Genomic DNA, 24686 nt, shown 5'->3' with positions numbered 1-24686 from the left:
GATAAGCGTCTTCGGAAGCCGCTGTCTGCGGGAACTGGCACGACCCGCCAGAGCTCCCAGCCAAGACTGGGGGGGAAGTCTGCCCCCGCCAGACAATGGGGGCAGCCCCTTCCTGCGGCACAGTGGGCGGCCACAGATGGTATTTTTGGAGTGGTCAAGAAAAGAAAGGGAAGAGTCCCCTTCTGGTCCTGCATCCTGGAAACCGTCCGCCCCGCGGCCATGCTCACACATCCTGAGGGTCCCTGGAGGAAAGTGGCGACAGGGTGCGGAGGGCCACCTGCCACAGAGAGAACTCGGGGGCCTGATGTCGGCATCCGACCCTTCCTGAAGCGTGTGGGCCCGGTCCTGCCTCACGGAGGAGTTCAGGTTGTTTGGGCGTGAACACCTGAGTACTCACCTGTTGGTGAGGTGAATGTGCTTCCTGTGAAGGAAAGTTAGAGCGAGCTGTGTACGGGGGTATGTGTGTGTGCATATGTATATATTTTGTGGGTGTGGGGGGTGTTCATGTGTGGGGGGTGTGCATGTATGTGCATCTGCATGTGTGCATGTGCGTTTGGGTGTGGATGTGGGAGTTCGTGTATGTGCATGTGTGTGCGTGGTACATGTATGTGCATCTGTGTGTGTACGCACATGTGTGCGTGTGTGTTTGGGTATGTGTATATTATGAGTAGAAGATTTGGGGGTATTTCTCTCTGCAGAGAGCTGAGTGTAGTTCGTAGGGCCAGGACTGGACAGGGGACTGGGCATCTGTGGCCATGGGGAAGTCAACCATAGCCAAGTGATCGTGAAGCGTGCCGTGCAGGCGGAGACAGGGCCAAGGAGGAGGGGGGACGCAGCACGCTGGACCATTGGGTTGGCGTTGCATCTCCAGGCCAGTTGGATGTATTTAACCTTGGAAAAGGAGAGAAAACAACAAGGAGGGTGTGGGGGGACCGTGAGACACATGGATGTTATTAAGGCAATGAAGAGAAAAATAGCCCCAAACAGATGAGCAGAACAAAAGCTAATGAGAGCTGATGTGGAACATTCTTCAGAGGCGCAGTGCGGGGAGAAGGGCCACGGGAGCTGATAGGAAACAGCAGACGGCGCTGGACACTCAGGAGAGAGGGGACAGGAGAGCTGCCGTTTCCATGGCAACAGCGCATGCCCTCTCCGAAGGGCCAGGCTGGCCTTCCCTGGTGGTCTAGTGGGTTCAGATTCAGTGCCCTCAAAAAGGCCAAGCCGTTGAGAGGAGAGGGCTTGACTCTGGGGGCAAGTCAAGACCCCGCCTTGGCTGGCCGCTGGCCCAGGCCTGCATGGTGACCCAAGTGCTCCCCTACAGGCTCCCAGGGCATGCCCCATTCTCTCCCTCTCTAAGGAATGAGTTGAGGGTTCAGGCCTGCTTCTAGCTGGGCAACAAGCTGGGTCCTCCTCCCCCGGGCAGATGACTCATGAGCCATTGGTTGGGGCAACCCTGACCGTGGGGAGAGTCTCTTTGAGGGAAGAGGAAGGCTTTGGGTACCCCAGGAAAGTGGTCGGGGAGTGAGGGATAGGAAAATAGGGAGTAAGGGGGGGGAGCTGGAGTGATAGTATAGCAGGTAGGGCATTTGCCTTGCTTGCGGCCAACCTGGGTTCGATCCCCAGCATTTCACATAGTCCCCAGCACCACCAGGAGTAATTCCTGAGTGCAGAGCCAGGAGTAACCCCTGAGCATCGCTGAGTGTGACCCAAAAAAGATAAAAAAATAAAAGAAACAGGGAGTGAGGTAGTGAGGTGTGAAGGAGTCATTGGTCCATCCTGCTCCCCGAGGACCTCCCAAAAACTCAGAAGGAACCTTCTGTTCCTGCCATAGCTGGGGAAAGCGGGAGCCGCTGCTGTGCTGGATGCCTGCCATGGCCCAGCGGTAAACGGGCGGCCCCTGGGCCACAGGCGGGAGCAGTTTCTTTCCCTCTGGAAGAAAAAGGGCATTTCTGGATGCAGAGCTGCATTGGCCGCATCAGCAAGGAGAAGTCTGTCAGGGGTCCGAGAGAAAAGTCAGAGCAGCAGGAAGGGGTGCGGGAGAACCTCGGGGAGGTCAGCAGCTGCAGGGACGTTGCCTGAGAAGAGGCTGGGGGCTTTTGGGCTGGCTGCCTCTGACAGCTGCCCCCAGCTGTTCCCGGGAGGCGAGACCCCACAACCAGAGCCTGTGACCACCTCCGCCCCCGCCCCGCCCCGCCCTCCAGCCCCAGACCTGCACCAAGTGAGGTGCATGTTTCTCTGATTTTTCAAGCCACCCAGTTATGGGTCTTTGATTGGGGGCTTGGGGACTGTACTCTGTGGTGCTTAGGGGCTACTCCTAGCAGTGCTTGGGACTCACGTGGTGCTGAGAATTAAACTCAGGACCTCACGCATGCTAGGCAAATACTCGGCCCCTGAGCCATTAGCCCCATTAGGGTCCTTTGACACAGAAATCCAAACTAAGACTCTTTTGGTGGGGAGACTGGGTTGCTGGGGGAGGTGCCACACCTGGTGGTGCTCAGGGCTTCCTCTTGCTCTGCATTCAGGGATCACTCCTAGTGGATTCAGGACCATATGGTGTGTGAGAGATAGAACCTGGGTCAGCTGGGTGTGAGGCAAGAGTCCTACCCATTGTACTCTCCAGCCCTCGAAACTAAGACTCATTTATAGTCGCTCTCCTGGGCTGGAGTCCTTCTTGACTGCCTTGGGTCTAGTTTGGAATTTTCAGCCTCTGGGCTCTCATACTAGCCATGACTCCAGCAACCTGCCCTTCGCAGATTTGTCATCTCCCAGCTGACTTCCCCCTAGCCTGTGAGCACAGTACTGAGTGGTGCCTGGCGCCAGTTCCTCTGGCTACACAGCCTGCACTGGGTGTGCTCTGAGTCGCTTCTCCCAGGGATGTTCCTACCATGCGTCCCCAGACTCTCATGGCAAGCTTTGTCAGGAAGCTTCCTCCGGCATGTTCTACCACGCATAGCTTCCGGCCAGCCTGGGAGCCCCCGTTGCAGAGGAAACGAGCTTGGCTTGGCATGACTGCCTGCAGATGAACTCATGTTAGCTCACTTAATTGCTTTTTTTTTTTTCTGACGAGGTTCCCATCATACTGTCTAATAAATCTGTGAATGATAAGTTCCGCTTCACACCCAGTTGGATATAAAGCAAGTGGATGTAAACCAAGCACGCATCACCCAGACAAGTAAAATAAGCTGCTGAGGTCTCCATCAGCTCTTTGGGGGTCTCTCTCACTCCCTCCTGCCACTAGGAAGTGGCTCTGATGAGGAGCTGAGCCAAGGGGCCTCTTTCTTGAGCCAAGGGGTGACCCTCAGGGTGCTATGCAGGAGAATGGATGAGCGGTGGGGCAGGTGGGTGAAAATCCCTTTTGCTAACAGTGTACAGGCCTCATTGTGGCCAAGGAGGCATTTCTTCAGTACCCCCTGCACTAGTGCCAGTGTGGTAGGCGGGGAAGGCATGCCAACCTCAACCTCAAACCCAGTCTTGGGTCCAGAGTAGGGGAATCCCCTCTGCTCTCCCCAACATCATTTCTTCTGCAGAGGGGTAACCTTCCATGCCACCCACTTGCCCCTCAGATCCTTTATAACAATCCACCATTGCTGGCGGCCAGCCCTTATTTGATTTGCTTCTGATTTCTGGGCTCAGTTCCCAGGTTCTCACAAACCTCAATATCATTGTCCCCAAAGTTCTACCAGTTCCTCCTTGCAGAATGAGGAGTTGAATACTGCTCAAACTTTCCCGTCTTTTGCGGGGAACCTTGGTCTTACTGTATCATCACGTCCTGGGTTGAATGGACTCATGATTTCTAATCCTTAGATAAAATGCAAGGCAAGCAGTCTTGCATCTGTCTGGGGGAGTGAAGACGCCACTTCTGAGGGACCTTTGAGCAGAGAGCCAAGGTAGACACCTAGTAAATTTCTTCCTTTAGCCCTGAGCCCCAGCCTCCAAATGATGTCAACCCAGTTCTGTTCTGGAGGTGCAAAGAACATGTCTAGAGTTCCAGTCCCTTCTATAAGTGGAGGCTGGTTATAGTAGAGAAGATTTTCCAGGAGCTTTCTGGATTAATAAGGCTTTGTCAACTCTGTTGGGATCACCCACCATCACTCCAGACTTGCAAACAACCTAAGTTCCAGCCCACTTTGGGATCCCAAAGCCTGAGCGAGTTCAGGACAGTCTGTTCCAGGCCCGCCAGTGGGTGTAGCCAGTTCTTTCGAAAAGAACTGTTGAGCAGCCCAATTTGGGAGGATGAGGAAATGGGTCCTTCAGAGTGGAACATTCTGAATGACGTTCCAGGAGCAATACTGGAGCAAAAGGGTTTGGTACCTTGACAATGTTTCCAGTAAATTCCTGGGAAACACCTCTGCCTTGGCATATTGTCTCCATCAAGGTTCTGAGGATTTGGGGCCTCCCCAGCCTCCCCACAGGACCCTCCTTGTCCATGGTTCATGCCGCCTTGAGTGAGGAGGTATTGGGTGGCTCTTAAAAACCAGCCTTCTGAGGCCAGAGCCAGAGTATAGGGGGTAGGGCGCTTGCCTTGAGCATGGCCAACCAGGGTTCAATCCCGGCATCCCGTGTGGTCTCCTGAGCACCGCCAGGAGTATTTCCTGAGTGCAGAGCCAGGAGTAGTCCTTGAGCATCGCTGGGTGTGGGACCCCTCCCCAAGACAAGACAAAACAAAACAAAACAAAACCAGTCCTGGGTGGGGACTTGACTGTTGCCTCCTGGCAGAATCCTTCACTCCTTGGCCATGAGAAACTCATCCTGGACGGCCTCCTTGCCAGGTTTACCTCCTGGGAAGCCTCCTTCTAGGGCCCACCCAGCGAGAATCAGTTTGGCCAACCTGGTGTGTGTCGGTGAGCCGCACAGGGCCCTGACCTCTCCTGACCTCAGTCCTGCCCCCTCTCCTCCGGTCCCATCACCAGAGAGAGCCCCTCTCCACACAGCCCTCCCCCAATATCCAGACCCGCCAAGGGGTCCAAAACCCAGAGGTAAAGTTCTTGGGATGCAAAACGTGGCATGAGTCAGAGTTGACTCACGTGCTGCTGGGGTGGTGCCGGGGATCCCGGCCTGTTTCCACTTAGCATTGCATAGTCCCCGGAAAGCTGGCGGAGCCACCTCTGCTGTCCTGCAGGCAAAGAACGTGTGCTGATGAACTCAGGCCCTGCAGGCTTCTGCCCCAGGGAAGATGAGACACACACTGACGTGGGTCAGGCAAGCAGATGCTCTCTGCGTGTACTCTGTGGGGAGAGGGCCTCCTCCCACCTCTGGAAAGACGTTCCAGAGCCACCACTTAGTAGAGGGTGGCCAGGGAGAAGCTCTGTTGGGTGACCTGGGAATGGGGGGTGGTAGCCAACTCTTCATTCACTTGGGCCCTGGCTTCCAAGGAAAACTGACAACTACTCCAGAAAAGAGAAGGGTGGGGTGCGGCAGAGAGAGGGGAGACCCCCAGTTCTGCGAAAAGCTCCTCGTACACTCTCTTTCCTTCCCCCTTCTTCTGGTTCGTGGACCCCCGTTTTTTATATTTAGATTTGGGGCTACATCCTGTGGTGCATTGGGGTTACCTCTGGTAACCAGTGGTCAAGGACCACGTAGGAATTGAACTTGGGACTCCTGCATTCCAAATGTGCCCAGCCCTTTGAGCCAAGTCTCAGGCCCTATTCTCATATTCATTTGGGGGCCTCTCAACAGGCGCTCAGGGGTTCAGGGACCTCTCCAATGGATGCTTCGGGGCTTCTCACCTGTCGACAGGTGTGACTTCCTGTTGTGGACACTGGTGGAAAGATAGCTGTTCATTCCCTGCTCCTATTCCTTAGGGTACACGCGCAGCCATGGGATTGCTGGATCACATGGTAGTTCTGTTCGTTTGGTTTTTGGCTTTTTGTGTCATGCTCAGCAGTGCTCAGTGATGAGTTAGTTCTGCACTCCTAGCTCTGCACTCAGGAATGACTCCTGGCAGTGCTCGGGAGACCATGTGGGATGCAAGGGATCAAATTTGGGTTGGCCAGGTGCAAGGCAAGCATTACCCACTTACCATCGCTCTGGCCCCCTGTTGTTTTTTTTTTTTCAGGACACTATTGTGTTCTCATCATGGCACCCCGTTTTACATTATATTCCCACCCACAGTGCTCAGAGTTCCAACATCTCTGCTGCTTCTCCATCATGCCCTATTCTGGGTTTTGATGAGGATTAGCCTGCTGGGGATGAAGGGGATGAAGGTATCTGTGCTAAGAAGAACCTCCCCACACCCACACCTTTTCTCTGTCCCTCCTGGCCTTCCTGCAGGAGAGCAGGCTCAGTCTTCATTCTCCACTTACCTACAGGCGCCTCCTTTTCCTACCTGAAACCCTTTCTGGAACCATCATCTCGTGCCGTAATGACTTATAGAAAATCTCCCTATGCAGCCACCTTCGGGTCTCTGTCTCATGGGAAACTGAGGCTCAGAGTGACTTAGGAACTGGCCCAAGATCACACAGTGATGTAGGGCTAAGACCAGTTTATTTTTCCTTATGACCACTTTGTTGAGGACCAGAGAGCTAGTACAGGGTTAAAGTACTTGGTCCCCCAGCACCACTAGGAGGTGACCCCTGAGCATTTCTGGGTGTGGCCCAAACATCTAAAGGAGGCACTGAAGGCTCAAGGCCAAGGACAGGGTGCCAAAGGTCCACGAGCTTGGCTTTTTATTTTAAAAGTTAATTTTACTGAGGGAGTGCATTAATTCTAAGGAGAATGTAGTCTCTGTGTGAGTTTTTTTGGGGGGGGGGCATTTGCCCCTGAAGGAGAGTATAGACTCCCTCAGAGCAGAAGCCGCGCTCACCCTTCTTTCTAGAATTGTCTCTCCACACCAAGTGGACAGACCCTCAGAGTCGTGTGCTGTGTGCCAGTACAGCCTCTGTCCCAAAGGGCCCAGAGAAAGGCCAGGTTTGGGGTCACACTGACAGGAGCCAGAGACACAGTGGGAGTGACCGAGGCTCTCTCCCTGCAGGCAACAGCAGCCACTACCAGGACGAGCTCTGTCAGAAGCACTTGGGGGACCAGGCCCCCAGTGAGTGCCACAGCTCCTCCCAGGAGGCCCAGAAGGAGATCACCAGCCTGTGGGGTCTGATGGTGCTGGCTCAGCTGCTGGCGGGCATCGGGACAGTGCCCATTCAGCCCTTTGGCATCTCCTACGTGGATGACTTCGCCGAGCCCAACAACTCGCCCCTGTACATCTGTGAGTTGCCTGTCTTGATGAGGGTGGCAAGGTGGGCGGTACCTGATGTGGCATTGACCGGGCCCGGGGGGGCAGATGGAGGAAAATCAGCACTTTGCCTTACCACACCGGCAGTGATGCAGAGGTTTGGGGCTCAGAATTCCTACCACTTCTGATGCCCACCCTGCCACCACAAACACACACACACATGCACAAGCACACACACGCATGCACAAGGCTGAGCCCAGGGCAGGGCCCTGCTTCCTCCTGCAATCTGAAGCTTTGTTTACGTAGAGATCACCTGGCCCCCTGCCAGCCCAGCCTGAGCTGCTGCTAACACCTGTCCCAGGCCTGGTTCCACGTGTTGTCTCTGGCCATTTGCTTGGGGGCAGGTGAGCCTCAGAGACGCACATCCAGAGCAGATAGCGGGTGACCATTCCACTGTCTAAATTCACCCCTTTGTGTGCCTCTGTGATGTCCCTTTGGGGAGTGTCACCCCCCAGCCTACTGTCACCCCCTAGCATGGCTGCCCCTGGCATTCCTAAATGCTGTGGGGCTGACAGGCTCAGCCTCCTTTTCCATTCCTCTTTCCAGCCATTTTATTCGCCATCTCTGTGTTCGGACCGGCCTTCGGGTACCTGCTGGGCTCTGTCATGCTGCGGATCTTCGTGGACTACGGCAGGGTGGACACAGGTGAGTGTGTGCCCGTCCTGGGCTGCATCAGTCCAGGCAATGCTTAGGTCAGGACAAGGTTTCATCGGCAAAGGCTCTCGGCCAGCCCCTCCTGCCCAATGCGCTCACAGTCACCTGCTCATGCAGTCACGAACACTCTGTCATACGCACAGAGTCACGCGTACTCACTCTCCCTCACACAGATTCACTCACACAATCACTCACACGCTCCCTCACTCACACAGATTCACTCACGCAGTCACTCACACTCACTTTCCCTCACTTACACAGATTCACTCACATGGTCACTCACATTCACTCTCTTTCACTCACACAGATTCACTCACACGGTCACTCACACTTGCTCTCACTCGCTCACACAGATTCACTCATGCATATCCATTCACAGTCACTTACCCAGTCACTCACTTACTCACAGTCACGCACACAGTCACACTCACTCACTCACTCACTCACTCAAATTCGCTCACTCACACAGATTCACTCATGCAGTCATGCACACTCATAGATTCACTCATGCAGTCACTCACACTCACATTCACACAGTCACACACATACAGCCACTCTCACTTGCTCGTGCAGATTATTCACGCACACGCTAGCTCTTACAACAAGTCACTCACACTCATTTACAATCACTCATTCAATTATTCATTCACTCCCTCACAATCACACACTCACATAGTAAGTCACACACACTCACACAACCACAGCCACTCACACAATCACTTATTACATGCTTATGCAACACACTCATTCACAGTCATTTCATCACTCAGTTACTTAGAGTTACACTCACAGTCATGTACTCACATCATCACTTACTCATGCAGTCACTTGTTCACAGCCACTGAATCCATCTTTCATTCACTCACACACACACTCCCTTCCTCACTCACATACGTACTTCTTCCCTCACTCCCATCCTTTGCTCACTCACATGCTTTCTCATACATAAACACAAACACACACACACACATACCATCCTCTTTCACTCACTCACACGCTTCTTCCTTTCACTCCCGCACTTTTCCTTACAGTCCCTCAGATAGCCTGAGGTGAACAGCTTCTGGCTCTGACTGGGGCCCATGCCATGTGTGGTGGGGGACTGCTGCGGAAGAAACATACTTTCTGCACCTGAGATGTTTATGACAGACTCCAAGCAGGGCTGCAGTGCTGGTGATTATGGGAGTTCATCTCTGATTCTTTGAGTCTAAGATGATTTTAGTTGTTTAGAAATAAAGATTTAATAAGAATTCTTTTCCTGAAAAAGGAGACTGCACATAAAGTACACATGGGTTGACTATGACTTCCATCCAGAGGGGACAGACTGTGCCCAGTGCTGGCTCCACCTCTTGCTGGTTGAGTCATCTTGGAAATATTGACCTTTCTGTGCCTCACTTCCTTGTCTGTGAAATGGGACTTATGAGGCCTGGTAAAATAGAGCTGTGGTAAAGATTAGAATATGCCTACAAATCCGGTGTCTTCTGTAGGGCGTCCTGCCTGTTCTCCCAGAGAGAGGGGGAGTATGGGGGATTTCTCCCTAGGTGCCAAACCATCTTTGACCTTTTGCTGATGCGGCCTCAGTTGTTCCTAGCTCTTGAGTACCCATGAAGTTCATTAGCCATCTGAAGCATCTCACTGTGAGCCATTCTGCCACCTCTCCCTCCTCTATTCTCAACCTGTGGTCACCTTGAGATGCAGGAGGGAGACTCATCAGGAGCAGTTTCCCTGAGGAAGGTTGCCCACTCGGAGGGTTTCCCACTCTGAAGAAGATGGCTCAGTCTGAAGAAGATGGCTCGGTCTGAAAAGTGTTGCCTACTCTGAGGAAGATTGCCCACTCTGAAGAATGTTGCTCACTTTTTGAAAGTTTGCTCACTCTGAGGAAGGTTGCCCAGTCCAAGGCACATTGTTCTCTCAGTCTTTTAAGCAGTTTGGAATTTCAGTTCTTAGGACTCAGCAAACTTGGGGCCAGCTGTGTTCAGTGGTGACGAGTACCACTGTTTGGGCACCCAGAAAAACAAAGTTTGAACCTGCTTGAGGAGGTGGCACTTCCGGGGTCAAGAGCAAGGTTAGCCCCTCTGACCCTGTTTCCTGATTGGCTGAGGCAGTTCACCTGGCCTCTCCCTGTACTTTGCTGGCACCTGACTCTGACTGTGGGGTCTGGGTCTGACCACTGGTGAGCCCTCCGGTGACTCAGCCACCAGTGGGGTCACCCCTTTTCAGGATTGGAAACAGATGAGTGGAAGCTTCCTTGATCAGTAAAAACGGGCCTGCTCCAAGAACCTCTTTCTTGTAAGGCAAGAACGTGCATGCCCTAAAGCATTCTTGCATCCTCTTGTTTCGCTTCAGCCACAGTGAACTTGAGCCCCGGAGACCCCCGATGGATTGGAGCCTGGTGGCTGGGCCTGCTCATTGCTTCGGCCTTATTGGTGATTAGCTCGTTCCCTTTTTTCTTCTTTCCTCGAGCCTTGCACAGAGAAGTGGAGGTAAGTTCCGAGCACCCTTGAATCTGCCTCTCGGTGCCCAAACAAGGAAGTGGGGTAGGGAGCGAGTGGAGCCAAGAAGCTGCGGGGCAATCAGCACAAGTTTTGTGAGGCAGGATCTCTCAGAACTTTGAAAAGTGAGGATGACTGTCGTCAATAGAGTCTGTCAGAGGCTCCTTACCGTGCTGGCATTTGGCGGCTGGGCAGGCTCCACGGAATGTAATTTGGGATCCTCTGAGCTCCTCTAGAGTGGGATGAAAAACGAAGAGCCCTGGAGACATGGATATGGGGACTAGGGTATCTGATTTTGCATTTAGAAGGGCCCCAAAGCATCTAATCCTGAAGGCTGAGGGAAAGGGGATTCCAGTGTCAAGGGAGAGCTACAAGGGTGCCCATTTTGAACCTCTTCTCATCATATCCTGTTGGGGAAGAAATTAGGCAAAGATGAGAAAGGAAAACAGGGAAGAATGGTCATGAGCCTGGTTGTTGGACTGAGGGAGGATCTCAAACTTGTTTTGAGCTAGAAAGGCACCATATGCTGCTATCGTGAACAGAGGGTCCACTTGATGGGGTAGCATGGTGGTTAGCTCGATGATGGTCTCGGTCTTGGGAAGGAATGGCTGTCTGAGAGCCCAAACTAGGGCAAGCATTGGCGTTCCCTGAGGACTTACCAGTGAGTTGCTTTGGAAGAGGGACTCAAATTTGCACCCAAACTTTGTGCCAGGGACAGAACTTGACAATCACTGGGCAATGAAGAATTTGAGGTGGAGACCTGGAGTGTGTATGTGTGTAGGGGTTGGGGGCAGGGATGGGGCAGGAGTGCCCAGCTTGCCTTGGGGGAAAATCGGTTGGTTAAATTTGGTGATATAGGATTCAAACCTGAGTTTGTATCCTGCTCTGCTGCTCAGAGCCTAGGCGAGGGACCTTGTGCAAGTATTCCGAACTTTTTAAAATGCTGGAGAAAGAGACCCATGCTGTGAGGATAGTTGTGAGGATGGAGACAGTGCCTGTGGAGAGGGAGAAACCTGGAGTGAGCCCTTAGGGAACAGGTTCCTCGAGGGCCCTCAGTGTCAGGGCTCGGGACCGTATGTCTGTGAAGCAGAGAAAGTCAAGGCCCAGCACAGAAGCACAAGCAGAACTCCACTGGGAACCCGGGAGGAGGCAGGTCTGTGGAGGAGCGAGACAGAGACTGGCACGAGGGCCTTCTGGACTAGGGGTCCCCAAAGGGTCCGAAGACAGGAAGGATGCTCCCACGACCGACTAGCATGGGAGGAATGGGTATCTGCCACGGAAGGTTGGGTATGAAATCAGCAGCTCAAGTATGTGGAGGAATTCGCGTGTGGCCTGGCCCAGACCCTCTCCCTCCTCACATCCCCGTTGGGCCTGGAGCGTCCAGGATGGAGGGTGAAGGGTGCAGGAAGGCACCTCAGGGAGACGCTCAGGTCCCTCCCCTTTGCCTCCTCAGCAGTCTCCAGCCATAGCGGACGAGACGAGGAAGATGGAGGATGCCGTACCCAGTGGCTCCCTGGTGGACTTCATTAAACGTAACTGGCTGGCAGGCACTCCAGGGAGCAGCTGGGGGCTGGGCTGGGGCTCAGGGGTTCCCCACCCTGTGGGTGTGGTGTGAGGTAAGGGAGCAGGTGGTCCCAGCCCTCCACAGGCTGCCAGGGGTCCGCAACCTCCCCACAGCATTGCCCAGCTCTCCTCCCGTCTTGTGGAAGCAACAGGCTCTCGAGAACCTCTCCAGGGGGTCCTTTTCCTCTCCATACTTGGCCCACCATTGCCTGTAGCGTGGGCATCGGCCCGAGCAGCCTGACGGCGTCTGCTTGCAGGTTTCCCCCGCATCTTCGCGAGGCTCCTGCTGAACCCGCTCTTCGTGCTGGTCGTCCTGGCCCAGTGCACCTTCTCCTCCGTCATCGCTGGCCTCTCCACCTTCCTCAACAAGTTCCTGGAGAAGCAGTATGGCACCTCCGCGGCCTACGCCAACTTTCTCATCGGTGAGTCGGGGCCGGGGGGGACCTGTCTGTACCAGCAGCCCGTGAGCCCAACTCGGCCAGACTGGACACTGGCTGGAGCCGGAGCAGGAGTTGCCCAGAGAAAGAGTCTCAAGGATGTTCTTCCTGGTTGGCGACCTGCCGCACTCAGGGGCAGGTTCCTGGGGCCCTGTCAACCCAGGCAGCAGTTCAGGGAGTGGGGGTCGCCTTCCTCCTGTCCTGGGGGCAGGCAGCCTCACAGCCTCTCACAGACTCACCGCAGCGGAGGGAGAGCGAGATCCCGGGGGTTAGAAAACGGCCCCTGCCTTTGCCCCCTTTCCTTCCCAGGGCCTTGAGTGTGTTTGCTGAAATAAGAGAACCCCTTCCACATTATGGTCTCCTGAGGAGTTGGAAATTAACCAAGGCCCAGCCAGGCTTCTGGTGGCCGTGGAAAGCAGAGTCTCAGAAGGGGTCTGGCATTGGAACGGGCACTGCCTGAGCTTAAGAACCACTGATGGGGGTTGGAGCGAAAGCACAGTGGGTAGGGCATTTGCCCTGCATGCGGCCGACCCAGGTTTGATCCCCAGCATCCCATAGGGTTCCCCAAGCACCGCCAGGAGGAATTCCTAAGTGCAGACCCAGAAGTAACCCCTGAGCATCACCAGTGTGACCCAAAAACAAACAAACAAAAAGAATCACTGACAGGGTCTCCCCAAACACCCTACTGGATTACAGGGCCCAGTTCACAGGTGAACTTGACTGTGTGGATGGGCGAAGTGGACATGGTGTGACCCCAACCTCTTGTGTGGCCTTTGGCTATAATCTCACCCCGGAACCTCCCGTCTTTGCTACACCATGCCTTGCTGACCTCGTGTGGTTTCTGTGAGGATGCAGCGAAGGTCAGGGATGAAAGAGCACTGCAGCTCACGTGCCTCTCCCTGCATGGCCCCTCCTGTCTCCTGGACACTGACCGGCAGTCCTGTCTGTGCTGGGCGGTCTGTCAGCCTCTGCAGCTGTGTGTGTCCTTGTCAGACGGAAGCCAGCCCGGCTGGCTTGTCTCTGGTCCGAGGCCGCACTCCCCACCCAGGCACCCGAACCGGCCTCGAGCAGCCCCTCCCTCCGCAGGTGCCGTGAACCTGCCCGCGGCGGCCCTGGGCATGCTGCTGGGAGGAATCCTCATGAAGCGCTTTGCCTTCTCTCTGCAAACCATCCCCCGCGTGGCTATCACCATAATCACCATCTCCATGATCTTCTGTGTCCCTCTCTTCTTCATGGGCTGCTCCACCCCCAACGTGGCAGAGGTCAACTACAGGTAATGGGGTGGGGGATGTGCAGAGACCCCGTCCACTAGGATCAGAGCCTGGATCTGGGGGCCGCTTTCCAGCTGCAGCCTCAGCCTCTAGGGGAGAGGGGGATGGGAGTTCCCTGCGGCCTTCCCATGGACCCCCGCCATCAGTCTTGTCAGGGTCCCAGGTGGGGCTAGTGAGTTAGCACAGCGGGTCAGGAGTAAGCTGGGAACACCCCCCAAACAAAACAGACACGGTGGCTGGAGCGATAGTACAGTGGAGAGGGCGTTTGCCTTGCATGTGGCTGACCCAGGTTTGATCCCCGGCATCCCTCGTATGGTTCTTCGAGCACCGCCAGGAGTAATTCCTGAGTGCAGAGCCAGGAGTAACCCTTGAGCATCATGGGTGTGACCCAAACAGCAAAATCAAAACAAAGAGACAGACAGACAGACAGAGTCCTGGGTGGTCAGTGTGTTGGCCCCTTCTGCAGGGAAGGGCGGCCTCACTGAGTTTTCCTCCTGGTGGGGTTTGGGCCCCGAGTGGCAAAAGCCGTGGAGAGTTGCCATGAGCCCCGCTAGCGGCAGGTTGGTCCTTGGCTCCACTGGGCCCCAGTGGCGAGGCCCAGCCAGCCGAGAAGTGGGCCCTGTCTGCAGCGGGGCACGTGTGCTTTCCCGCTCATCTTGCTTTGTTTGAACCCTCTTTCCTGTCTTGCTGGCAGCCCACCGAGTTCTCCCCACCCGCAGCCTTTAGCCTGCCGCAAGGACTGTGGGTGCACAGATGCCATGTTCCACCCCGTGTGTGGGGACGATGGTGTGGAGTATCTCTCGCCGTGCCACGCTGGCTGCAGCGACATCAACAGCAGCTCCGTGACCTCCAAGCAGCCGGTAAGGCTCCGGGGGTGCTCTATGGCCTCCCGGTCATAGAAGGACCAGGCACCCTCCACTTCCTTCCCACATCCTGGCTCCCTTGGGGTCATGCCTGCGCTCCCTCTATCTCCCTTTCCTCGAGTCACGGCCAGATGCCTCTGACCCTAAGTGACATAAAGATGGGCCAAGCTTCAGCAAACCCCATTCTGGTGGCCCCGCCACACTCTGAGGGGAACAAGCCTTGCTTCAGTGAATTGTATGAGGCATCTCCTGATGCAGCTGTTAGAGTTCGGAGTCGACCACCCCTCCAGGACAGAGAACAGAGCCGATAATGCAAATCACACTGCGACGTTTATTGTTCCAGCTAGCTGGGGTCCAAGTATCTACCCGGCGCGGCGGGTTTCAACAAGGACGCTGAGCACTAGGTTCAGCAAGTTCTTATGCTTTCATTTTGGCAAGTTAGCATTACTCAGCAATTTTCTATGCCCTATAAATATATAGCACATATATTTTTGTTGTTGTTGTTTGGGCCCGCAACGTCCAGCCCACCTCCCTGACAGTTACATTCCAGAGACCTAATCGTATTCCAGGGATGTAATCTTTGACAAAAGCATCTGGTTTTTCTGCTTTTCTTGTTCCTGGAAGAGGCCTAAGTCACCCAGAGCCTGTCATGGCAGTTCTCCGGCTAAGCTGGTCCTAACACAACCCCCCCACCCCCTAGATTTTGGTGCCCATGGTCCAGCAAAGCCATTGAACTGGTGTGGACACTGAGGGCAGAGTGTCTCTGCCTGTGGACCTGGAGGCTTAGGCCCAGCGCAGTGACCGTGGGCATTTGATTCAACTCTTCACTCCCTAGGCATGGCTGTATTCTGGCGGACAGTCCCGGCTGTTGAAGGGCAGGTTTGGGACTTCCACTCAGGGAGCCCACATTGGTTGTGCTACTTTGGGTGGGTTCCCAACCCGCCAGGAGTTTGTGGGCTGCTGGTTTCTCGGACCAGGCACCCATAACCCAATCGAGTCATTCGCTCAGTGGTTCAGTGGCCTGGCCACCGCACAGCTATGGGTGCTGGGGATTAGGCCACAATTGCCATGGTCGGTCCATCATCTCGTGGGGCTTCCTTTCTAGAAGGCGGTTCCAGGAAGGGACCCGGGTCACTGGAGACTGGGGAGTCTGCCCCAAGGAACCTGTGAGCTCGCACCAGAGAGAAAAACCTTGGTGGTGGACCCTTTCCAGTCTGGGAAGAGCTGGCGCCGGGCATGGCTGAGCTGGCGTGAGATGGAGGAGGAGTGTCACGCCCGTCAGGTCGGGGAAAGGGCAATGGCCAGGGCTGGGCAGGCCAGGGTTGGCATTGGCAGCTCAGTTCCCAGGAGCTGAGGGAGATCTGGACTTGCCCCCAGGGAGGAATGTGCCTGGTTTCATCACGCCTGCGTGGATGGCCTGAACATCTGAGTCCTCCTTACCATCCTCCTCGGAGCGGACAGACCAGGGCTGCCCCACAGGCAGCTCTGTGGGCAAGGGGCAGGGTGGGAGGCAGAGAGAAGCCCGGCTCCAGTATCAGTCGCCTTCTGGTCAGAGGAGGCTGCGGTGACTCTGTGGCTTTCTTATCTGTATTTACTTACCACTGACTCATTTACTTCCAGAAATAATCTTGACAAGTTTCCAACAATAGCACAGTGATATCCATTAGCATAATGTCAAGAGAAAAGAGGTATCATTACAAGTGAAAAATGTTTTAAAAGCTCTAAACTGGAGGAAATAGCTGCAGTGTTCTCGAGAACTTATTCCTGAGCTTCCTAGCAGCCCGGATGAAAAGCGCTTCCTTTCCCCTGTGCGGTGGCAGGAAGTGGACGGGCTCACTCCCTGACCCATCACTGCTCTGTAGCCCAGAGAGCTCTCAGCTGGTCCAGGGAATGGTGGGAGAGGGACGGCACGCTCCCGGGCATCAGCCAGGGCCTTAAGGGGAGCTGTACCATCACCATAGGACCCACATGGACTCGCAGACTTGGAATAGAAATCTCTTCTGGGGAGCCCCCTGAGATAGGAGCAAGACCGAGCCAAAGGCTCTGGCCCAGACCTGTACCGCACAGTGGTTGCCCGCATTCCCTCCTCGGCTCCCTCCCTCGCCCTTCATGCAGGAATGCACCCCCAGCCCCCAAGCTCCTGCCGGGGCGGCCCTGAGCTGGGTGGGTCTTTGCCTGGCAGCGCCAGCTCGAGCACCAAGCTCCTGGGCCGTGGTGCTGCTGCAGATGTCTCCTGGTGCATGGCAGGACTCCAGAGGAGCGTCTTGACCCCCAGGACTCCGCCAGAGCTGGCGCAGGCGCCTAACCGCCACCCCCACCCCTTCTTGTCCCAAGATCTATTTGAACTGCAACTGCGTGAAGGGGGTCTCGTCAGCAGCGAAGGCAGGGCCCTGCCCCATCCCTTGCGCTCACCTCCTGCTCTCCGCCATCTTCCTCATCTCCTTCGTGTCCCTCATCGCCTGCATCTCGCACAACCCGCTCTACATGATGGTGCTCCGGTGAGTGGCCAGCCCAGCCTCTCGGCCCCTGTGGTGGGGGTGGGGTCCTCACCCACCTCTAAAGGCGCTTTGCTGAGAGACGAGCAAATGCAAAAGCCACCCGCGTGCTCCTGCGTGGCCCGCCAGTACTCTGGGGCATGGGGGCGCCGCGCGGTGGTGGGGAGGGCTGGCCTGCATGTGGCCAAACCCCATGGGAACGGACCCCGAGACCCACTCGCTTTCAAATCCCAGACGAACCGAGAGAGGGAGGAGAATTCTGCCGATGCCTAGCCGTGGGAGAGGGGCTGGGGAGTTTCCAGAGAGGGTGAGGATGGTGAAAACGAGGAGAAGGGAAAGGGCACGGCAGAACATCCTGCATCCTGCATGTAGCAACCTCACTGAGCCCCAGTTTGCTCTTCTGCGAAATGGGGGTGATGAACCTGGCCTCAGAGGACTGGTGTCGGGCAGCCCAGTGACAGTAGGTGCCATTGCTGGGTTTGACTAAGTGGGCCCTGGAAATCTGCATTTCTAATGTGTCCCCGGGGGCGTGGGTACGGGATGGGGAGGTTCTGACGACTGGACGAGACTCATGAGCTGGATCCAGGGGAATCCCATCCGCCTGCCTGTAGCTCAGGCTGGGGGCTGGCGGTTCCCACAAGGGCAGGGAAAGTGGAAAGGGCAAGGGAAGGAGGGCAGAGGGCAGAGGGCAGAGGCCGGTCCTCCAGTACAGACCGCCTGTGCCCTTTCAGCGTGGTGAACCAGGAGGAAAAGTCCTTCGCCATCGGGGTCCAGTTCCTGCTGATGCGCCTGCTGGGTAAGTATCTGAGGAGTGTCCCCCCTCCTGGGGAGTGGCCCTGAGGCAGCTTGGGTTGCCGGGCGGGATTGGGGAGAGCCAGAGCTCATCGCTGCTATACAGAGAAGCTGTGTAAGTGTGGGTGGACCAGGGGCTGACTGGTGGGGTAATGTGCGAAGACCGCCGAGGGATTTCGGGACTTCATCCTTTGCACTCGGTGACCTTAAAGGCTAAAATGCCCACAGCATGTAATTTCCGGGGCGCCAGGTCCCCACTTCCGTGAAATTCTGTCTGTGCTGGTGATGGCCCTCCAGGATCTGCTGAGGGGCAGCCTCTGCAGGACACTCTGGGCCCTGAGCGGGGAACACGTTCTTGGTGGGGGTTGCTGGCTGCGACCCCCAGCTCGTCTCTTCTTGACAAGCCCCTCCGACCCCCTCTCTGACCTGGCAGAGGTCCATCCTGGCGCCCCGTTTCATTTTTGTAACTGCACAACTCGTTTCCAACTTGCTCCAACCCCAAAGGAGACCTTGGTTCTCCCGCCCAAACACCCCCCCCCCCGGGGGGCCTGAGGAGCCCTGTCACCTTGGAAATGAACTTGCCAGCCCCTCATTCCTGCAGCATAGAGCACTTGCCTTTATTTTTGCATCGGAGCTCAGAGACCTGGGTGTGAGGCATCCGAAGCCCAGTGTTTCGCTGCTTGGCTGAGCTGACAGGTAGAGATAGCATACGTTGGGTCCACTCCAGGAGGACTTGAGGCTTCTGCCTCAAGAGTGGCCAGGCAGAGGTGGTCAGCACTTCAATGTCTGGACCAGTTCCCCATGCAGGACTCTTGTCCATGTGTACAGGCCTTGAGGTGGCCTGGTCTAAAAGGGAGCTTGGGGCCCTTACTCTGCCACACCTTCCAGTGTAAGAGGCATGCGGGCTTCCTAAAAAGCGCTCTGCTTTCTAGAGCTTTCTAGAACTTTCCAGAGCTTTCTAGTGCTCTCCAGAGCCATTGTGGTTCCCAGGGCAGAGAATGCTGTTCTCAGACCTGGGATCTTCCTGCTCAGCGCTATAGGGACTCGCTCCCCTAGCCCTGCCTACAGTGCCCGTGACCTTCCTTCCTGCTCTCTCTTCCCTCTGGTGCCAGCCTGGCTGCCCTCTCCAGCCCTCTACGGCCTCACCATCGACTATTCCTGCATCCGGTGGAGCTCACAGTGCTCAGTGAGACGAGGGGCCTGTGCCTACTATGACAACGACAACCTCCGGAACAGGTGAGGGCCGCGGGCAGCTTCTCTGCTACCTGCAAACCAGAGGGCCGCTCAGTGCACAGGGCGTGGGACCACCACGGACAGGCCTTCGGGGCTCAAGAGGACCACTGTGAGGTGGCCTGCAATCCCCACTGGCTATCGAGAGAGGCAACTGCAGAGAGAAAGGAAGAAAGGAAGAAGTTTATCCAAAGGCAGGGATGGTGGGGCGGGGGTAGGGGAGGTGGGACGGGACCAGCTGGCCGCCCTCTGCTCAGCCGGGTAGACTATGTCTGCTCCTGGCAGGGGCCAATGGCAGGAACAAAATGCGGAGAGGGAAGATCAGGAGGAGGGCGGAAAGGTGCCCCCTCAGTGCCTGGAGCCCAGGCCCCTGCAGACTGGCTGAGGCTGCAGGGCTGCATCTAGCCTCTGGGGGGCGCCCCTGGGGATAAGCCCTGCCGGCTCCTGCCTATGCACTGAACACTTGTACCCGTGGCCAAAGAAATGAGGAAAGCTGTCTTCACATGGGGGAGAAAGTCTGGGAGGCATGAGGAAACCGTTCCTGGGCCACCGTGGGCGGTTCTACTTTCCCTGAGTGTCCGCAGCACCGCCATGCCCGGCCCCTCCTGTCCGCAGGTACCTGGGTCTGCAGATGGGCCACAAGGCGCTGGGCGCGCTGCTGCTGGTGCTCCTTGCCTGGCGGGTGAAGAAGAGCAAGGAGTACAACGTGCAGGAGAAGACCGCCAGCCTCATCTGACCCGGACCCTCGGCCGCCTGCCCCGTCGGTGGACTCTGCCCACTCCACCTGCCTGCAGATACTAACGACACGTCATTTCTGTTTTTAAGTACCAGAGAAGACTCCGTCACTGTTTGCCCTCCCTGCGTCCTCCCCCACATGTGCCCCGAGGTCCCTGGGGGGCCCTGAGCTGGACGGGCAGAGAGCTGGGATCCTCGGGAGGGGCCTCCCGCACGCCAGTCTCTCCCCCAAAGCACAGTCTCAGGTGAGGAGGCCCCTGGAGGCTGCTCTAGTCCACCCCTTACCTCAGTGATGAGCAGAAAAGTCACTGGCCCATAGGAGGGAGTGGACTTCGCTGTCAGTGGCCAGAGCCAGGCTAGGGAAGGGGCCCCTCCGAAGCCGGTGAGGCCACCCCAACCCCCAGATGCTCTCTCACCTCCTCACATCCTGGCCCCTGAGGCCACTTTGGAAGGTGCCCCTGTCGGGGACCATGGTCAGCCGGCCCCCAAGCTTCCCACGTGCACTCAGCAGAGTGAGGCCTGGTCCCTGGACAGGTCACTCTGGGTCCTTCTGGCCAGGACCTGTCATGCTCACTGCTGTCTGCTGGGGCTCCATGTCCAGCCAAGTGAGCTGGACACAAGAGGTGGATGGTTCCCCCCGTCTGTAGTCTGGGAGCAACCCCAGCTCAGTGTTTGGGGCCCCTCCCCGGGCTTTCCTGGGGCAGGCGGCCAGGCCCCTGTGGACATCAGCCTGCGTGGTCTAGAAGAGAAGAGACGGTGGGAGAAGCCAGGAGAGCCAGTGCCCAGCGCAAAGGCCGAAAGCCCCGAGCCGGCTGGGCAGCACCTGGGGAGAGGAGGCTTCCCCACCTCTCCAGAGACAGGACGCGTGGGGGGCCAGAAACAGGGCACCCACCACAATGGGGCCAGAACTGGATATGGACTAAGGTTGGCGGGCCCCTACACACGCAGCATGGCACCGGGGTCTCCGCCTGCGCCCCTCCTCCTTCACACCAGGCCCCTCTCCAGGATAGACAGAATGAGAACCAGAAACTCAGCAGGACCCTGATAATCCATGGCCCACCACACAGGCCAGCCTCTGGCGCTTGGCTGGACAGGCCGGGCACTGCTCACTGACCCTTAGGCCCCAGTCCCACTCTTTAGGAAAGACACTGTGTGTACATGACCGGCTGCCCGAGTCTGACAGCTCGGCGAGTGTCGCCGGTGCCCAGGGCCTGTTCCCAAGTTCTCACTCAGGCAGGGGCGCCAGGCACCCCCGGGGCCAGTTCCAGCTACTCCAAATGGTTCTGCTTGGAAAACGCTTCCTGTGACTAACCGGGTCCTCCTTGCTGCAGTGTCACCAGATTCCGAGACCTGCCTGCTGGCTGCACACCTGGGCAAGTCCAGCCTGCAGAGACCGGGCGGTGGGCGGCCCTCCCAAATCGGTTTTGATATTGCTATTAATATATTCTAGTTTTGCTATTGATTTATCTTGGTCATGACTTCGTGCCATCATGTGGCCCTGTCGGGACAAAACAGGACCCGCACGCTCTGGCAGAGGAAGTGTCCACACCACAGGCCTCAGAGCCTGGCCGCAGCTTTGAGCATGGACACCAGTCTCAGCCTGTTCTGTGGCACCAGTGTTCTGTTGATCTTGTTCCTCCGGCCAAGTTCTGCCTGTCATGGTCACAGCTTGTAGCAGGGAGTTCTCAGGCCTGGATTCCTCCTCACCACCACCACCATCAACACACACACATCACAGGGTTCTCAGGAGACCTGGTCCCCCTTGAGTTCACATCCAGAAAGTGAGATGAATACAAAGCAGAGTGACAAATCCGAGCCATCGGGCTTGGGCAGAACTGACGCGAGTCCCCTCAGCAGACCTCTCCATGTGGGTCAGCAGGGAATGCCGCGGGTCAACGTCCTTTCCCTTCCAGAACAGAATGGAGCAAACTCCCTGCAAAGGCAGCAAAACTCAGAGAGGTTGTTCAAATGCACATCCCCAGTCCCTCACCCGGGTCCAGAATATTGCTGTGGACTTTGGGATGTCTCTGAAGTGATGCAGGACATTCAAAGAAATTTTTTTTATCCACACTTGATGGTTCTCGGGGGCTACTCCTGGCTCTGTGCTCAGGGAATCACTCCTGGCGGTGCTTAGGGAACCGATTACGCGGTACCAAGGATTGAACCGGGGTCAGCCACATGCGAGGCAAGTTTCTTAACGCCTGTGCTATTGCTCCTGCCCTACACTTTATTTTCTTAAGAGCCCCACCATGGTGCTTGGTGGGGCCTGGGGCCCTTCACAGGGACACTGTGCCCAGGCAGAATCCTGTGTCCCTTGGCCAGTTGGCGCACGTGAGCGGAGCATTTCAGGTTGACTTCAGCGCCCCCTGCTGGCTGGAAAGCACAGCCACGGAGTGTGGTTCCAGGCACTCCTGCAGAGTCTTGGGGCCTCCCGCGGAGGGAGAGTTTTGGTACTTGTCCTAATGGGAGGCCCCTGAGGGCGTCAAGTGAGCCTGCACACCTTGGGTTTCAGTGACAGGACCACCGCCCATTGCCCCTCTCTGCCCCTTGTCTGTCCTAGATTCCCTCTCTGCGCCTCTCCCTCTCCCAGCCCCTAGAGGGCTGAAGCAAGAAATTCCCACAGGTTCTTTTTTTCCTAGTTTCAGTGCTTTGGACATGTTCAAGTTTCAGGTCTCCCAACACACATTTAAGGAAGCATGTGGAGACCACACTTCCCTCGTGGTTGCAGGAGAATCAAACACTGTGTCTTCGGGGGCCTGGAGCAATAGCACAGGGGTAGGGCATTTGCCTTGCACACAGCCATATGGGTTCAATTCCTAGCATCTCATATGGTCCCCCAGCACTGCCAGGAGTGATTTCTGAGTGCAGAACCAGGAGTAACCCCTGTGTGTTGCCGGGTGCTACCCAAAAATAAACACACACACACACACACACAACCACTGTGTCTTCAGACATTAGCCTGCAACCTACTGCAGCCAGGCTGGCCTTAAGGCCACTTTTGAAGATGAAAATCCAAAGCCATAGACTAAGCATTGCGGCCAGTTTCATGCCAATGCTACCTGAAGTCAACCTGGCTGCAGTGCAGAGCTCATTACCCTGGTCATTCTCCAATGGGGAGGCCCTTCTGTTCCCAATGCGGTTCACTGACCCATGGGAAGGAGGTGGGGGATGGAATGGGGGAGAACCGGGAAACATTTCATTGACCAGCTTCCATCCAAGTAGCAAGAACATCCCCGCCCCCCCCCCCCCATTGACCATTGACCAAGCACTCCTATATAGAGCGCCACCAGTCATAAGAGGATTCACGAGAAAGGGGACGGAGGCAAAGGCTGCCACAAGAAAAGGCCTGCGGAGATCTGCACGCAGACAGCCCTTCAAGGGAGCAGCCCTGGGTGGTGCCAGGCCGAGATCCCTGCTTAGAGAACAATGCCACTCCTGTGACTCTTCCAGCCAAAGATGGGGAGCAGCACTCGCAATCAAATGGATCGCACACTATAATGCTCTTACTACAGATGCCCCGAGAGATTGGCAGGGGCTGGAACTGTGCATGGTGTGTGTGTGTCTGTGTGTGTGTGTGTGATAAAGAGAGAGAGAGGAGAGAGAGTGCGAGCGCGAGCTCTTTTACAGCCACAGGAACTAATTGTCCAGGGAGAGCTATTTCTCTCCTGTCAGTCACACCAGACTCCTCATAGTCTTTTACAAGAGATTAAACATGTCATTGGGGCCTGAGCAAGTGAGAGACAGTTTTCCTCCTGTGACACACCTGTCCTGTAGTTCTCCACCCCACCCCCATCATGTACTATTGTCACTCTACATAGGGCCCTCCCCCTTGCTGAAGTCCCTGAGTGCCCCTGCCCCCACCTCACCCCCATCCCCACCACCTCTCTCTCCTGGATGACAATAGGTCAGTTTAAAAGTGCACATCTGTACAGCTTACAAACCTGTCCATTTAACCAGTTCCTCTCCTGGTAGCTCCTTGAGCATACTATCTATTATAGGACTCACAGGGAAATCTGTCTTGCTCACCAAAATATACCCCCCATGGTTCCTAGGGGGTCCCCCAGTAATCCCCCAGCTCCATAATTCACCCTGATTGGATTTTGAGCTCTTAACTGATTGATGGGAGCAGAAAGGCTGTGAAGGCCAACAGTCGCTGCCAAGTTCATGTTTGGGCCCGGAAGTCACATCTTCACTCTTGACCAGAGCTGGTTTATCCCTGCTGACGTGGGGAGAAGGGTAATCCTCTTGCATGCTCAGAAGAGAAAAGGTGTGGAAGAATGCTAGAATTCTAGTGTTAGAATCAGAATTCTAGTAGTAGAATTCTCTCTGTTAATGAGCATTAGAATTCAGACACTAAGGAAAGCACTGGAATAGTCTCCTACTAAAGTAACCACTAGAATTCTCTTCTAATGGGAATGAGCATCAGAATTCTTTACCTTGCGGATGATCAATAGCATTCTTGGCTACAGATAAGCACTAGAACTCTCTCCCGTGGCTAGTGAGCACTAGAATCTAGATTAAGCGCTGCGTGCTCTAACGTTCTGGGGTACATGCTACTGACGTTGAGGAGCATTGGAACTCTTAACCACTGTTGTAAGTATTACTATACCCTACACTCTAGACTATGAAATTCAGACCCCCCAGAATTCTCTTCCAGTGCAGGTGAGAATCAAGATCTATCCCACTCAGAATGGGCACAAGAAATCTTTTCCACTACCATGAACACTAGATTTTTCTTCACCCTAGCACCAGAATTCTCTTTCATTAAGTAAGCCTGAGGGCAGAATTCTCTACCAACGTGGATGAACATTACCACTGTGGATGAATCCAATCCCCTACCATTATAGACAAGAACCAAAATTATCTTCCAGTATTTATGAACAATGGAGTTTTCTTCCAATGTGGATAAGCATTCAGAAAGCTCTAGAACTG

The 24686-nt window shown here is 55.6% G+C and overlaps 1 protein-coding gene across 3 annotated transcripts in view; it reads left to right on the top strand.

Moving 5' to 3' along the window:
* Window positions 1-21216, top strand: part of SLCO2A1 (solute carrier organic anion transporter family member 2A1) — a 69523-nt gene extending 48307 nt beyond the window's left edge. For 2 of the 3 annotated variants that reach the window (XM_056122068.1, XM_056122070.1), the window contains exons 4-14: window positions 6971-7198; window positions 7772-7870; window positions 10223-10359; window positions 11822-11900; window positions 12189-12353; window positions 13455-13641; window positions 14334-14499; window positions 16837-17000; window positions 17729-17793; window positions 18902-19025; window positions 19635-21216. In XM_056122068.1, coding sequence (XP_055978043.1) covers window positions 6971-7198; window positions 7772-7870; window positions 10223-10359; window positions 11822-11900; window positions 12189-12353; window positions 13455-13641; window positions 14334-14499; window positions 16837-17000; window positions 17729-17793; window positions 18902-19025; window positions 19635-19755 — 1535 coding nt within the window. In that variant the 3' untranslated portion in view covers window positions 19756-21216. The remainder of the gene's footprint in view (window positions 1-6970; window positions 7199-7771; window positions 7871-10222; window positions 10360-11821; window positions 11901-12188; window positions 12354-13454; window positions 13642-14333; window positions 14500-16836; window positions 17001-17728; window positions 17794-18901; window positions 19026-19634) is intronic. The other variant, XM_056122069.1, reaches the window with a different exon arrangement.
* The last annotated feature ends 3470 nt before the right edge of the window (window positions 21217-24686 follow it).

Source organism: Sorex fumeus, unplaced genomic scaffold, assembly GCF_029834395.1.
Source record: "Sorex fumeus unplaced genomic scaffold, SorFum_2.1 ptg000044l, whole genome shotgun sequence".
In the NCBI taxonomy this organism is placed as follows: domain Eukaryota; kingdom Metazoa; phylum Chordata; class Mammalia; order Eulipotyphla; family Soricidae; genus Sorex; species Sorex fumeus.
This window is presented reverse-complemented; position numbering and strand designations above follow the sequence as displayed.